This window comes from Rhinolophus sinicus, linkage group LG07 (assembly GCF_036562045.2).
Source record: "Rhinolophus sinicus isolate RSC01 linkage group LG07, ASM3656204v1, whole genome shotgun sequence".
In the NCBI taxonomy this organism is placed as follows: Eukaryota; Metazoa; Chordata; class Mammalia; order Chiroptera; family Rhinolophidae; genus Rhinolophus; species Rhinolophus sinicus.
The window spans coordinates 306406-322773 of NC_133757.1; the positions used below are offsets into that span (position 1 = coordinate 306406).

At 56.4% G+C, this 16368-nt stretch overlaps 1 protein-coding gene across 3 annotated transcripts in view; it reads right to left on the bottom strand.

Annotated features, from left to right (window-relative positions):
- The window catches only part of KNDC1 (kinase non-catalytic C-lobe domain containing 1), a 51479-nt gene that overhangs the window by 19310 nt on the left and 15801 nt on the right, over positions 1–16368 (bottom strand). For all 3 annotated transcript variants that reach the window (XM_019728311.2, XM_019728312.2, XM_019728314.2), the window contains exons 6-17: positions 15245–15885; positions 14015–14129; positions 13195–13266; positions 13031–13092; positions 7122–7280; positions 5338–5415; positions 4668–4761; positions 3999–4161; positions 3198–3907; positions 2789–2933; positions 1634–1722; positions 623–1008 (exon numbers count right to left, since the gene is read on the bottom strand). In XM_019728311.2, the coding sequence (XP_019583870.2) occupies positions 623–1008; positions 1634–1722; positions 2789–2933; positions 3198–3907; positions 3999–4161; positions 4668–4761; positions 5338–5415; positions 7122–7280; positions 13031–13092; positions 13195–13266; positions 14015–14129; positions 15245–15885 (2714 nt within the window). The remainder of the gene's footprint in view (positions 1–622; positions 1009–1633; positions 1723–2788; positions 2934–3197; positions 3908–3998; positions 4162–4667; positions 4762–5337; positions 5416–7121; positions 7281–13030; positions 13093–13194; positions 13267–14014; positions 14130–15244; positions 15886–16368) is intronic.

Here is a 16368-nt window from a genome sequence, read left to right on the forward strand (position 1 = left end):
GCCTAGATGGTGTCAGAAGGGCTGGGGAGACACAGCTTTCCTGTGTCCTGCGGCTTGGAGGCCAGAGGCGAAACGGGGCTGGTGGGGGCGCCAGGAGCAGGACGCCTGACTGTGGAGGGGCCCCTCCTGTCTGCTAGCCTGGGGGTCTGAGCCTTGCGTGAGTGAGGCCAGGGTGGGCGTGCCTGCTGCCTGGGCCGCCCGCCACCGACGCCCCCACCGAGTTGCCTGCCATGGGAGGTGCTTGTGGGGTCTCATCTCATCTCACATGACGCTGCCCCAGGGACAGGAGCCTGGAGGGCTGACTGGGCCGAGGGTGCGGCACCTGTTGCCACCACCAGAGCCACCGCCACCTGACCGAGCCTGCGGGGCAGGTGACCTCCCCACCAAATGATCCGCTAATGAGAGAAGCCACTTCCTGCCCCAGCACAGGGAGGACACTTGCGGACAAGCACCACTCCCATCCAAGGATGTGTGTGGTTGGTGCCCAGACCGGCGGGCAGGTCACTGGGGTGGGGGTGGGGGACAGAGGGAGAGACTGTCACCTGAGTGACCTGGAATGCCTGTGTGAACATGGGCCTTGCTCTCCTGACCCCACAGCAGTGGACGGAGGCCCAGCACTCACCGGACTTGAGGTGTTGGGGGCCCCGCCGGCCTTGCACAACCCCAGCTCCTCCACGTAGCTGTGGACGTCGGCACCGAAGCAGTTGGCCTCGTAGAAGGCGCTGCTCCAGCCTGGGCTGCAGGTCTGGATCTCGGCTGGGCTGCCCTCCTCGGGCCTGGGCAGCTGGGCCACTGCCTCCGAGCTGGAGGCCCTTCTGGCTGGTTCCTGGCCCCCCACCTGCTGCCCATCCTCTCCTGCCTCCGGCCGCGGCTCACTCTCAGCGTTTTCTGACTTCTGAGGCCGAAACCCCACCTCCAAGTTTCCCTGGGAGAGCTCATCGGGGTCCACGCTGGCCAGCACGGGGGCGGGGCAGGGCACTTTGCTGCGAGAGGCAGGCTTCTCCCTCCCTGGACAGGAGAGCAGGTGGTTAGGGCGCATGGAGCCGTCACCAACTGTGACCGGGAGGCTGCCTGCACCCAGGCAGGGATGCCAGGCCCTCGGGATGCCAGGGTGGGTCCCCTCCCATGGGTTCCCTCCCAAACCCGGCTGTCAAGTGGGGTGGACATGAGAGTGGAGATTCGAGGGAACTCTGAGCTGTGTGCAGACAGATGGACACAAAAAGCAGCGAGTCCGTCTGTGGAGGAAGGGCCAGCACAGGTGACATATCGTCCTCGGGAGTTTCTACTTGGCGGTGAGTGGGGATGAGGGCCCTGACCTCGCTCCAGCAGGCCCACGTGTGTGACCGCGGTCATGCAGACTGGTCCCTAAAGCCACGTGCCCCCACCCCATCACCGAGCTGCTGGCCAGCGAGTCCAGGAAGCAGAAGCTGCCCCCCCCAACAGCCCATCGGCTTCCTCAACCCTCCCCCCAAGATCACCTACTTGCCACCCACCTGCTGGCCTGGGGAGAACGCCCCCCTCACAGTACAGACCCCCCTGTCCTGGGGACCCTGGGGCACCCCAGGGTAAAGGGACGCTTTTCCAGCTACACCAGGAAGGTCAAGATGACCCCGCATGGAGCCCCATCTCTCACCTGCTCTGAGCGGCGAGGGTCGTTTGCTGGATGGTGAGCAACCAGTCGGTGCGCGGGGCTCTTGCTGGGACGCAGCCTCCTCAGAAGCGCTGTCATCAGAATGGAGGACACTGCAGCCCATCACCTCGCTGCCCCTCCCCACAGCCCCACAGCCACAGCTCTCTCGGCACCGCCTCCCTCAGTGCCTGTGCTGTAAGCACTGGGTCTGAACTGGGAGCCCTTCAGCAACCGGCCCCCAGCCCCGCCCGCATACCTGCCCGCTCAGCACAGGCCCCGGTGGGCAGCTCCCCTCTGCGCCCACACTTCCCCATGACCCCAGAGCACGTCGCTGTCAGTTGTGGAGCACCCTCCTCCCAGGCAATGAGGAGCCTTGGGCACAGGCTCCCTGTGTTTTCATTTCTTGGGGTCCCCAGATGCCCGCCCATCCCAGTGCTATGGAAACGCGCGGCCTGGCGGGATGCAGAGCAGAACGCGTTCCCCTCACTGAGTGTGCGGGACCAGGAGGGCTGCACAGAGACAGTGCTGGGGTGTGTGCTGACTGTCCACACAGGCCGCGGGCGCCCCACGGCTCCCACGCAGAAGCCCAGCTGCCACCTGTCTTACCACCCAGTATGGTAAGGGCAGGGAAGCTGCATGTCAGGGCATCGGGTGCTCCAGGCACAGGCTACCCAGGGGTCCCCCCACTGCCCTCTGCAGCCCTTGGGGGTGGGCCAAGCCCTGGTGTCAAGGAGTACCAGGTGCTGCCTGTGAGGGGGGTGCAGGGGCTGGGGAACGGGAGGCAGAGGAAAGCTGCCTGTCCTGCAGCTGCCGCCCCACCTTCTAACATTACGAGGGAAGTTGGCACCCAGCCCTGGCCTGGAAAGGGGGGGGGCAGACGCTGTTTCCTGTGGGGGGGCCCTCCAGCTGGTCCCTCGGCAGGGGCCTCCTGGTGCCGTGACCTCACAGGTCCCCCTTTCCTCCCAAAGGGGCCCAGAGCCAGAAGGGAAAGCAGTGGGAGCAGGGTGGGCTGTGAGCCATGAGAAGGTCCCAGTGGGCGGTCGCCCTGGGGAGCTGTTGAGCTGGACTCCAGGAGCCAGAAGGCTGTGAACACGGGAGGGTCTGCAGAGGCGCTGTCCTGCAGAGGGCTCTGCCTGGGGACCCCGGTAGGACACTCACTTCTTGGAGGGCGAGGTCCTCTCGTTCACCACTTTGAAAAGGTTCTGCAGCAGCTTCTCCCCCCAGTAGAGGTCACAAAACTTCTCCGATATGGCCCCACAGAAAGTGGCGTAGGTCAGGTCTTTCAGAGCGTAAATATATTCCCCTGGTTTTGCAAAAACAATCAGAGAAAGTTAAAATATGGGCACTTTTCTGGGTTCCCACACTAAACCAGCGAGGCTGGTCTCAGGAGCTGGGGGCGGGGAGGGCAGCTGGGCTGAGGCCAGATGAGCCTTGGGGACCCAGCTCTGCGCGCTGGCTCCTTGTGCAGATATAAGTGGGGCCCCTTTGTGGTGGCCTGAGTCCCCCTTCACACTGAGCCCCCCCCCCCCGTCCTGGGGTGTCTCCAGGGCCTGTGTCCCCCTGGTACCCATAATCAGAGCCTCCAGTCTGTTCTCCAGGTAGCCATCGAAGGCAAACTCCTCCTGGATGAGGCGTGTGGCCTCCTGCAGTGATGGGCAGGCCGTCCTCTCCGGGAGGAGTGAGGCGTCCACACTGGATGGACACAGCTTGCGGTCTGCTGGCCGGGGCCGCTCGGAGTGACTGCCTGGGGCCCGGTCATCCTGCTCCCTGACGGGTGGGCTCCTGGGGCTGCTGGCACTCGCCCCGACCAGGGAGTGGGTGTGTGGGGCCGAGGGGGAGCCCTCGGTGGCCTTGCTCCTGGGCGGCTTGGCAGGGTGCCAAGGGCCATGGCGGGCTGTGGTGGGCCCTGGGGGGCGGGGCCCGAGGCCTCCAGAAGAGGCTCCAAGTGGGACCTGCTCCTCTGGCCCTTGCTCCTGCAGTGGCTCTTGTGCCTGCAGGGACGGGGCTGGAGCAGAAGACTGGGGCGTCGCTGATGAGGTGGGAGCTGGGGGGCAGAATCTCTCAGCACCCTGGGCTGAATCTCTCAGCACCAACTCTCTGGGGGGTTCTGGGGCTGTGTGCTGTGGTCCGGGCCCAGGTGCCGGCTGGTCAGGCATCTCCAGGCTGGTGGCCACTGTGTGGGCCTCAGGGGCCTTCTTTCCACCGATGTCCCCGGCCAGCCAGCCTCTCCTCTCCTGTGGCATCTCGGCCGTGCTCGAGGGCAGGGCAAGTACGTCCCTGCAAGCAGGGGGGGAAGGACAGGCACTCAGGAGGTTCCTCACAGTCCTGCTTCCACCCCCACTCCGGCCCTGGCACACCTGCCACTCACCTGGCTGCACCAGATGCTGGGGTGAGGACGATGGGCGTGAAGTGCGTGGCCGTGGAGGTGAACGCCACTGGCAGCTCCAAGGCGCCCTCACAGCAGGAGGGTTGGCTGGGCACAGGCCCCTCCACGGCTACAAGCCTGGTGTCCCCGCTGATCTGCACAAAGCCTGGGACCAACGTGGGGTGGGTGTGGGCGGGGGCCACTCCCCACCATGTGGAGGCTGACGTTGCTCCTCCAGCCCAGAGCGGGAGCTGTGTTTCCTCCCACAGGTCCCGAAGGGCCCAGAAGCCCTGGAGACACTGGGACCTCTGAACACAAGGTGAGAGGCCTGAGCCCAGGGCAGCTGGAGTCGGGAGGGAGGCCGGGGTGATGGGGAACCCAGGACAGAGGTGGGTGCCCGAGACGGGACACCGTGGGCTCTGTGGAGGGGACAGGGAACAGGACGAGAACAAGGGGTGTGGAAGGTACGACAGCGCAGGGGTGGGGACCGTCCACTCTGGCGGCTGAGCTGGGAGGGAATTTGGGAGGCAGAGAGGGAGGAGCAAGGCTGGCCAGGGGGAGGTCTGGCAATGTCCAGATGTGTGTCCACTCCGGCAGCACTCCTGGGGGCACACTCTGCTGGGACAGCAGCAGAGGCCTGTGGGGCAGGGAGGCTGGTCCAGGGGGACCCACCTGAGCTGGGCACAGGAGCAGGCGCTGCGCTGGGGTCCAGTTCACCCACCGAGAAAGCGTTTTGGAGACTGATGGTCTCTTCCTCTTGGTAAACCTGGGTAGCAGGACACGATGGCCCCCAGTCGGGATGACACGGGGCCGGAGTGGCCACCTGCAGCTCCCACCCACGCCCACTCAGAGCTGGGCCTGTTGCTCTTTGGAACGGGAGTCTTTGGGACACTTTGTTTCCCAAGTCAACAAGGATTTGGTAGGTTTCTCGGGTATGGGAAGATTACGTCCTGTCCGAGACTCTGGGGGGAGGTGTGTGCCCGTCTGCTGCCAGAGGAACCTGTCACCAGACTGATGTGGTCCCCCTGGGCGGCTGCTCAGGAAGCCGACAAGCATATTTGTAAACGATGTGGCTACTTGAAGGTCAGTGTGCAGGCCACCGTGACGTCCCCCTGCCCCCTGCACTGGGTGAAAAGCACTCACACATGCCCGGCAGTCAGCAGAGGCCAGGGCGTGGGGCTGCCGTTTAGGACAGTGGGGAAAGCAGAGAATGCTATGTCAGTCACCTGTCTTCCCTGAACTCCACACACCTGTACAATCAGCAGTGAAAACAAGGGTGCTCCTGTTCCCAGGGCCCCGGACAGACACAGCCCCACAGCTGTGCCCTGGGATCCTGACTTACCTTATAGGTGGACGCCCTCAGGTGTGCTAAGATCTTCCTGCTGTCCATGCCACGCTGAAGGAGGTAAGTACTGCACACCTGAAAGCAAGGACACAGGCCACACGTCTTGACACGCGGAGGTGCGGGCAGCTGGGCGCCGGCCCCACTTCACGCCAGGCTGGACAGGAACTGTCAGAGCGTGCCATGAACGGCCCCGCAGGCGGCCCAGCCTCAGGCAGCCCACGAGGATATTCAGCGTCCACGCACCAAGTAGCTGTCCTCCTGGGCTGTCTTCAACTGGGAATAAAAACGACAGAAATGGCCAAGGCCTCCCCACCCTGCCTTGCTGCCATCCACTTGCATGGAGGGGTGGGCTGCAGGCTGCCGGGCCCCAGAGCTGGAGACAGACACAAGGACACATGGCCTTCCTGGCTCGTCCCTCTGAGGACTACAGGAAAGGGTGACGTTACAGAACCATGGCAGAATTAGGGCAGAATCAATCAGCATGTGCGCTCTCTCACTCACACACCTCCCAGACTGCAACCTAAAACAGATGAGAAAAATCCTGTGACAATCACAATGAATGGGATTTGTGACCTTCACAATGGGGCAGTGGCCGCCTGCAGGATAAATGCAGATGTGGCCTCCAGCCCCCGCCAGGGGCTTAAGCAGGTGTCTGTCACTTGATCCTGCCTTTGCTGGAAGAGATTCTGGCTGCCCTTAGGCTGTGCGGGACACTGAAAATGCAGCCAGCCCCTGGGCGCTGGCTGTCACAGGCTCAAGCACCTCCTACTGGGGACACAACATCACAGATGAGATGTTCTGCTTTTCACTGGGCTGCAGACAGTACTGAATGGGAGGACAAAAATTCTTTTTCTTAAGCCACCGTTTAAGAGACACTCACAAACACTGTCATTTCATAACGGAGCCCAATGCCAGCGAGAACCACGAAAGAACTGGCGAGAACGACCCATCCGGCTTTGGGCTCCTGTCTGGAAAAACTCGGGTCTGCGAAAATTCACCCTTTGTTCCTTCCAGTAGCCGGCACAGGCCTGGCTTCCCTTTCTGGGAGCATCTGCTAACAGGTTGACTGCCGCGCACCCTCCCTCATTGGCTTGGTGACGTGTGCGCGTGTCCTACAACCCAGGGATTGTGCCTTTGCAACCGTCGTCAGGACGGGGCGCCATGGGAGATGGGTGTGCTTCCGTGGCTGCCAGCCGCAGACACAGCTGGCTCACTCTCCCTGCATTTCCACCTGAGCCCCGAAGCTCTCCCCCACGTCAGTAGTTACTGAAGAAGATCCATTTCCACCTCTGACCCCAGGTCTCATCCTCACCTGACAGAGCACCCAGGCCCCCCGCCCAAAGCTTCTCCTTCACCCGCCTGCACACGGCCTCTCCTTTTAGAAGGACCCACAGCCACCTGGTCACTGAACCAACAGCGGGCCCTGCTCTTGTCCAGCACTAGCAGGCACACACGGTCGTAGGCCACCTGGGAGGAGAGTTAGGACCCAGTCCCGCTGGCCCCAGCACAGAGAAACCAGATGGGGCGTGGAGGCGGTCTGGGGGGGTGCTCTGCTCCTCTCTGGCAGGGCCCAAGGGCAGGGGGCGGGGCTGACCCCAGGTCAACCTGTGCTTACTCCCTGGCCAGGCAGCTAGGGGAAAGCTGGGGTGGTGGGCAGCAAAGGCCCCATGCCACTGTCCACAACTGCACCACCCAATGCCGGCTTTTCCTGGAAACAAGAAGCCACATGCGGCTGCCCTCCCCTGTGGGCACGGCCCAGGCCCTGGATGTAGCCTGGTTACCTTGACGGCCTCAGCTGCGGACGGCCGCTCCTGGGCACTGCGTCTGGCCATGTGCAGGAGGAGGGTTTTGAGCCGGCGGGGCAGGGCCAGCTTGTGGTCTTGGGGGATGCTGAACTTGGCTGCCATCCACAGGACCGCGGCCACACAGTACACCGAGGCCTGGAGGGGAGAGAAGCTGGTTCTGCTCAGCAGACCTGCTGGGACCCCAGGTGCATGTTGAACACGTGCCTGCAGGTCTCAAGCACTTAAGGGCCAATCGCCACGACCAAGGACTCGGCCAGACTTGCCACCTTTCCTCTCCTCATGAAGGTGAAGGCAGTAACTCGGGCGGCTGAGGCGGCTGAGGAGTCTCCTGAACCAGGGCTGTGCTGCTAAACGGTTAACAAACAGGCTCTCTGAACAAAAAGTGCCTGTTGGACACACGTAAGTTTGTTCTAAGTCTTACTGATGTCAGGAGTGCACAGCACACAGTTTAAAAGGAAGGTAAAAAAATAAATAAATGAAAGAGAGGGATCATTCTTTTTCGTAAGCTCCATAGGGCCTCCCGATTCTCACTGAATGCTTCAATTCCCACCCAACTCTGTACACAGCAGGCGATTCCAACCCGCGTGTTGGCCCGTTTTCGTTCCTCTCAATAAGGAAGATAAAAGGGAAACAAGAAACGCAGCTGGAGCCTCGCTGGTTCTGAACAGTGTCTTCCTGTGTCGGAGCAGGTGTTGAATACAGAAGGTGCGCCTCAGGCTTTGGAGCAGCGACAGCCAGCACACCTGGGAGTCCAACTGCGTCATTAATGCTTCCTCTGTCACCTCCGTTAAGGCCAGACAGCTGACAAAACGCCAGTGGAGCCCTGAATATAGCATTTGCTGAAGTCCACGGTGTAAGTGCCCACGCGGCCAGGTGGCGCTGTGAGTGTGGCGTGGCCATGAGCTGCAGAGATGCCCCTGTGCAGAGCTGCGGCCACCGCAGCAGCAGAAAACAGTAAAACGAGCAGGAAACTATTCGTTTTGAGTATTTATCAACCTTTTAAAAAACACAAAGTTTTGTTTTGAGGTAACTGCACATCCACGTACACTTGTAGAAACCGCACAGACGCCCATGTGCCCTCAGCACAATGCTGGCATCTTGTGAAACCTGCACATTCCATCCAGACACAGGACACGTCCGTCTTCAGGATCGGGGGTGCGCCTGCCCCAAGCCTCATGTCCTTGCCTTCCCCTTTGGTCCCTGGCAACTACTCATCTGTTTCCATCTCTGTGGTTTTGTTGTTTCATATATGGAATTACACAGCACGTATCCTTTGGGGGTCGGCGTAACTCCCTGGAGAACCGTCCAGGTTGTCGCATGTTCTCCATTCTTTCTGCCGCTCTGTCGCATCTGCGATGTGGCTGTCCCACTGTGTTTAACCACTTACCTACCGACAGACAGACCTCAGGCTGTTTCCAGTGTGAGGCTATTACAAATAAAGCTGCTATAAGGATCCACGGAGAGGATGTTGCATGAGCATTTCTCTAGGATAAATGTCTGGAAGTGCCACCTCTGGCTTGTATGGTAGTTGCATGTTTAGTTTCGTAAGAAACTGCCGAAGTGCCTTGCAAGCAGCTGTGCCCTTTGCGCGAGCCCAGCCATGATGAGGGTGTCTCGCCCGCGTGTGACACTCAGTGCAGTGCTCGGGGTTTCAGTCATTCTAACAGGTGTGTAGTGGCACCTCCTTGTTTTGACTTGATTTCCTAAATGCCACGTAAGTTCAGCATCTCTTCACGTGCTTGTTTGCCATGATGTCTTCTTTGGTGAGGTGCCTGTTCAGATCTTTTGCCCCCTTTTTAATCACGTTATTTGTTTTCTTATTGCTGACTTTTAAGGGTTCTTTGTGTATTTGGGATACAAGCACTTTATCTGAAGTGTTTTGCAAATATTTTCCCCTAGCCTGTGGCTTGTCGTCTCATTCTCTTAACGGTATCTTTTGTAGAGCAGAAGTTTTTAATGAAGTCTAACATCATTTTTTTCTTTCATGGATGATGCTTTGCCTAGATTTTCTATGTCATTTTCTGGAAGTTTTATGGCTTTGCCCTTTACACTTAGGTCTCTGATCAATTTTGAGTTAATTTTTGTGAAAGGCATAAGGTCTGTGTCAAGATTATTATTTTTTGCATGGGGATGTCCAGTTGTTCCAGCTCCATTTGTGGAAAAGACTGCCCTTTATCCATTGAATTGTCTTTGCTCCTTTGTCTAAGACCAGTTGACTATATTTGAGTGGGTTTATTTCTGGGCTATTTTGTGCCATCTAATTATTTGTTTACTCTTTTGCCAATAATACACTGTCTTGATTACTGTTGCTTTACAGTAAGTTTTAAAATCGGGTGGTGTCAGTCCTCTGACTTTGTTCTCCTTCAATACTGTGTTGGCTACTTGGGTCTTTTGCCTACATAGAAACTTCAGAACCAGTTTGTCGATAGCCACAAAAAAGTAAGTTGCTGGGATTTTGAATGGAATTACAATGAACCTATACATCAAATTGGGAAGAACCAACACGTTGACAATATTGCATCTTCCTATTCGTGAATATGGGATATCTCTCCATTTATTTCTTTATTTTTGGTTTCTTTCCTCAGAGTTTTGTCGTGTTCCTCACATTGATTTTATACACAATTTGTTATATTTATACACAGCACCATTTTTGGGGTGCTAACGTAAATGGTATTGTGTTTTTAATTTCAAATTCCAATTGTTCATTGCTGGTAAACAGAAAAGCAACGGACTTTTGTATGTTAACCTTCTATCCTGTGATCTTGCTTTAATTGCTTATTAGTTCCAGGAGATTTCTGTTGATTCTTTAAGATTTTCTACAGAGGCAATCATGTCATCTGCAAAAAAAGACAGTTTCATTTCTTCCTTTCAATCTGTAAGCTTTTTATTCCTTTTTCCTGTTTTATTCCATTAGCAGGACTTCCAGTACGATGCTGAGTAGCTGTGGTGAGAGAAGTCATTCTTGCCTTTTCCCCAATTTTAGGGAAAACATTTATTTTCTCATCATTAATTTTGTTACCAGTGGGTTTTTGGTAGATGTTATCAAGTTGAGAAAGCTCTCCCCTGTTCCCATTTTGCCGAGAGCTTTTACTGTGAACGAGCATTGGGTTTTGTCAAAAACTTAGGCGTCTGTGGATACAATCATATAACTTTGTTCTTTGGTCTGTTGATGTGATGGAGCATATTAATGGATTTTCAATTAACGTATGAAGGCTGAGTCTGCCTTTCATACATGGAATGCATCCCACTTGGTCAGTTTTTAATTTTGATGAAGTTCAATTTAACCATTTTTTCCTTTTCTGGAAAAATTTGTTTAGTGATTTTGGTGTGAAGTCTAAGTCCTCTTTGCCTCGCCCTCCACCACAAAGACTTTATTTGATTTCTTTCGTCAGCATTTTGCAGTTTTCATATACGTCCTGTACATGCTTTGTTAGATTTACATCTAAGGATTTCATTTTTTTGAGTGATATTAAATGTAACCATTTTAAATTTTGCAGTTCATTTAAATTTCCATGTTCATTGCAGTTATATAGAAATAAAATTTAATTTTGAATGTTTATCTTATATCTTGTGACCTTTCAGAACTCACTTATAAATTCTAGGAGTCTTTTGGTAGATTCCTTGGAATTTTTTATGTAGAAAATTGTGATCTGCAAATAGCATTACTTCTTCCTTCTTGGCCTTTCTACTTGCTTTTCTTGCGTTATCGTCGTGGCTAGAACTTCCGGCACTCTGGTGAGCAGGAGAGGTGACTGTGGACGTCCTCGCCTTGTTCCCAGTCTTGGGGGGAAAGCATCTAGCCTCCCATATTAAGTATGATGTTAGCTGTAGGGTGTTGTTTTTTTTTTTAGATGCTCTTTTATTAAGTTGAAGAAGTTTATTCTTTCTACTTTTCTGAGTTTCTGAAAATCAGGAATGGGCATTGAATTTTATCAAGTGCTTTTTCTGCATCAATTAATGAGAACATAGGATTTTCTCTTTAGTTGGTTAATATGCTAGACTACAAGGACTGGTGTTCAAATATTGAACCAGGCTCGGAATAACACCCACTCTGTCATGGTGCATAATTGTTTCTACATATTGCTGAATTCTATTTGCATACATTTTGTCGAGGATTTTTGCCTTTATATTCATGAGGGATATTGGCCTATATATACATTTTTTGTGCTGTTCTTGTTTGGTTTTGTCATCAGGATAATATTAGTTTCACAAAATAGGTTGGGATGTGTTCTCTCCTCTTCTGTTTTGTGGAAAAGATTGTGTAGAATTGGTGTAAATTCTTTAAACATTCGGCATAACTCTCCAGTGAAACCATATGGGCCTACATTTTTTTCTGAGTTTTAAAGTTACAATTTCCTTAATAGTTACAGGGCTGTTTCATACTGGATGAGTTGCGGTAGTTTATGTTTCTGAAGAGTTGATCCGTTTCATCTACGTGTTCGAGTCTGTGTGTGCGACTCCATCGTTATTCTTTTGACGTCTGCAGTGTCTGCAGGGGTACCCGGGCCATTCCTGATGATGCTCATTATGTCTCCTTTTGCTGTCGGTTTCGATAAAAGTGTGTTTACTTTGTTGGTCCTTCCCAAGAACCAGCTCTCCTGTCACTGGTTTCCTTTATTGTCTCTGTGTTCATTTCATGGATTTCCACTCTCATCTATTATTTCCTTCCATCTGCTCTGGAGCTGTATTGCCCTCTTTTTCTAGGTTTGAGGTGGAGCTTAGGTAACTGACTTGAGACTTCACTTCTTTTCTTATATATGCATTTAGTGCTAGGAATTTCCCTCTTGGCACTGTATTAGCTGTGAACCACAAGTGTCAGGGTTGGCACCTACTAACTGCCTTTTTTCACTCAGTATGAGACACTCCTGGTTCTGGGTACGGCAGGTGATTTTTGATAGAAACCTGGGCCTTTTCATGTAACAACTCTGGCTCTTATCTGGTCTGTTTTAGCTGGTGTTCTCTGACACCACTCTGGCAGGAAGAGGGGGCACCACCTCAGTACTGCCAAGTGTGGAGAGAAGTCCAGGTTCCCCATTCGGCCCCCACTGATACCCAAGAAGGGGGCCTGCTGGATGGGGGTGGGACTTCCAGCCCCTCAGCTGCTTCCATTCACACCATGGGGTGAGGGTGGATTCATGAATGCTGGGCAATGGACCTCCAGGCCTCCTCCAACCCCACCCCAGCTGGGGGGGGTGCTCCTCATTACTGATGGGTAGGGGTGGGTCCAGCCCCCCACTGGCATTTTCTGGCCTGCCCCCTCCTCTGGTTGAGAGCTCGGGCTCCTGCTGGTGTTTTCCAGGTGAGGCTTCTTTGGTGCTATGTCCCCGTCTCCACTTTCAAGGCAGGATGAAAATGCAGGGCAGCCCTGCTGTGCCATCCTGGGGAGGCCCCTGGTCAGGCTGCCTTGGGTTCTCCATCCCTCAGTCTTATCGTGGGGGTTTCCAGGTATGCTTCGAGGGGAAATTACATCTCTTCCACCTCCCTGGTGCAGATGCTTGACCTTGGTTCTGAACTTAGTTTATTTAATTATAAATTGTGCAACTTAACCAGTGCCTTGCAAATATTCCTGAAAGTTCAGTTGTGGGTTCTGGCAAGCCAACACTCCCTGCCTGGAGCTGTCCACACAGAAGTCCTGTCTCAGGGTGACACTGCCAGAGCCACTGCGTGCCAGGGAGGCACCTGTGGGGATGCTGCCCAGGCCAGGCAAAGCCAGGGGTCTGGTCGTAGCTGCTGCATTTGGGGTCCACCCTGACTCCCCCTGAGCTCATGTCTCATGTCCCTCCCACCATTCCCCCGCAGGATCTCTGGACAGGAGGGGGTGGCACCACTGAGGGTGGGGGGGGGGGTAGGCAGGGGGCCACGGGAAAGGATGGGGGAGCGGATACCTTTTCAGTCACCAGCTTTTGCTCTGCAACCTCGGGAGCCAGGAAGAAGGAGCTGTAAGTGCCTAAGAGAGAAAAGCGCAAAGCCCAGCTGAGCCCTCCTCTCTGCCAACCATCTGGCAGTGCTGGAACGCAGCCCCGAGGGTAAGCCCAAGCCGCATACCCACCATTGACAGGGGGCAGCCCGAAGAGCACTGTCCCGTCTTCAGCCACCAGCACAGAGTCCGGACACAAGTAGGCTGCAACAGGAGGTGAGGTCAGGGAGGCCAGGCTCACTGCAGGGACCCTGCTCTCCCAGAGGCCTGCACATTTGGTCAGGTGGGGCAGACCACCAAGGCCCCTGGGTCACCCAGGGGATGCCAGGACACAGTACAGGGGTCAGGGCACTGGCTCAGCCTCCTCGCCTTCCCAGAGGCCCCAGGCCGACAGCCCAGGGGGACAAGGCATGGGGGACCCCCTGAGCTGCCCCATCGCCCCAGAGCTGCCTTGCAGCTGCTGGGGACACATTAAGCAGGAAACAAAAAGGAGCTGAAAGAAGAGGAGGGGGCAGGGAGGACATGGTCCCCACGCTGTGGCCCTGGGGAGGGGCCTGGAGAAGGCTGGGGCCAGCATGACTACCCCAAAGGCCTGCAGGTCACGGGACCTGAGGGCAGGCAGACGGCGCGGTTTCTCCTCCCCCTCCCCATGACGTGCTAATACCACAGAGGGATCACGGATTTGTCACACCGCCAGGTACGGATGAGCTTTGGGGGGGGGCCACAAAGCTGTGTGCTGTCTAAGGTCCCCTCAGCCAATTTTCACTTCCTTGGGGACAATGTCGCCCCCAATGAGGGGTCAGGAGGGTCACCTGCTTACGCCCACATTTTAAGCCGCTGGCCCCTGCTGCCCCGTCACCCCTTGTCCTGAGTCCAAAGCAGACGCTCCCCCAGGGTGACCCCGGTTCACAGTGCAGACACTACCTCCCACACGGGCAGAACAAAGCGTCACCTGGGTGCTGGTGGTGCGTGCGCAGGGTGCTGAGGCAGGCGTGGGACAGGGCCCACAGCTCATACTCCTTGAAGGGCCGGCGCAGCTTCAGCAAGAGGTCCTGCAGGGAGACGCCCTGGGAGGGGCCACCAAGCAGTGAGGAGGGGCGGGTGCCCAGGGAAGGTGACCGCGCAGGGGTCTGTGCTTCCCCCGCTGCACACTCCTCACAGAACGGCTGGGAAGTGGGCCCACGTTAAGGAGCACGTGCTGGGGGCACGTGGAGAGGTGGGAACCCTGTGCACTGTGGTGGGATAGAAAACGGGGCAGCCACAGGAAGGCAGTGTGGGGGCCTCAGAAAACTCAACACAGAGCTGCCAGGTGACCAGCACTCCCTCTTTGGGGTGTTTGTCCAAGGCAACTGAAAGCAGGGCCTGGACAGGTACTTGCACCCACGTTCATAGCAGCACGAGTCACATGGCCAAGAGGTGGGAGCAAGAGTCCTTGGAGGGGGGAATAGGTAACAGAAACATGGAGCATTACGCAGCCTTCAAAAGGAAGCACATTCCGCCAGGCCGCCACACGGAGGGACCCAGGGACATTGCGCTCAGTGAGGTGATCCAAACGCAAAGGCTGTGATGGGAAGGAGAGAGCCCAGGGCTCAGTGTGTGAGGTCTTCCTGCCTTGGTACCTGGGCCTCCCTGGACACCAGCCGGTGGGGACAGTGCAGGCTGACACGCGTGTCTATGCACCCAGCACATCAGCACGCCATGGTCTGTGGGACGGACTTTGGTTTCACAGTTACCATATTTTCACGTAAATTACCCTCAGGTGCTTGTCAGGATGTGAATTAAAAGGTGACTCACAGAGTGCACCCCAGTCCTTGGGTTAACAAAGCTTCCTGGGAAATGAGGGGCCTGGTGCCACACCGTCGGCTGTGGTGTTGGGCCTGGCACTGCCCTAGACACACCGTGTGACTCATGGGGTCACAGCGCTTCAGGGAGTGATTTGCTGGGAGCCAAACAAGAGATCGTGCTCGGCCAGCTGGGCCCAGGGCTCTCAGCCCATGCAAGGGCCTCTTAGAGCCCACGGGGATGCTAAGGACACCCCAAAGTCCCAGAACATGGTTCCAACAGTCCTCTGAGCCTCACTGCCAGCCCTAGAAGAGCCCGTCCTGGCCTGGGGAGACCCCACCCTGGCCCCAGGTAGACTCCTTTCTGGCCACAGGGCCATGCAGAACACGCGGTCACTGACCTGCTCCGTGGCTGCACTTCCCGGTTCCCCAGCTACTTCTGGAATCAGCTCTTCAGCCCTGAAGCTCCCAGGGTCTTGGCTTGCATCTCCAGGGTCTTCAGAACGGGGCTGGGGGCTTCCCTCCGCAGCGCCCTGGCTGGGCACCCCAGTGGCCCCGTCGCCACTGAGGCCCACATTTTGAGCCCCTTCCTGCTGGAGCTCAGGCTCTGGCTCCCGCCACAGCCTGGACTTGGGCTGAGCCTTGAAGCTGGAAAGGCCATTTTTCCCCTCAGGAAAGGCCTTCCTGGGCTCTGGAGGGAAGAATTTGGATGTAGGCAACTTGTTTTTCACGGTAGTCTGCGACAGGCAGAGGGTGCCGTTCTCAGGGCCCTCAGGCAGGAGCCTGGGGACCGTCTGCACTTTCCTCAGGCGGCCCCTCTCCATGGGGCGTGGGGCATCCAGGATGAGGCTGGCCAGCCCCTCTAGGCTGGGGCTCTCGCCGTTTTTCACAGGGGCTGACAGCAGAGACTTAGCGGGTGGGGTCCTGGGGCACTCAGGGCTCTTGGGCGTGGGAGGGGCCTCTGCGTTGTGGTCCTCAGGCTGCCTCTTCGGCTCCACACTTCTTGGAGCAAGTCTCCCCCTCCAGGCGCTGTCACTGACATCTGGGCAAAAGTCAGAGGCCATCACTGCTACTGGCCGCTGGGAACCCAGCCCAGCATGGCCACTTCTGCAACAGCCCACTGCCCCCAACCCCGCCAGGCCACGCTGAACCCAGCTCCTGCAGGACTCCTGGCCCCATGGCCCCCACCCTCAGGTCCTGGGAAGACCTGAGCACAGGGCCTCCCAGGATGGGGGCCCCTCTCCTGGGCTCCCAGCTCCCCTCTTCCCTCAGTATCAGCCCAGAAACATCCTCTCTCGCCTCGTTAATCACATAATCCCGGCTAATTAACAGAGGCTGCCAGGTCCCTTGGGGCCAGGCCTTGCTTCCCACAGGGCCCTCAGGCCCATCTAATTATCTCATCCAAAAAGCACATCGTTTTCTGTTATGAGGACACAAGTGAGGTTCTCCACAGGACGAAATTAAATCTGACAGCAGCTTCCACACGGTCTCACGGGACCTGCTCCTGACACCTCCCGCAGGGCCT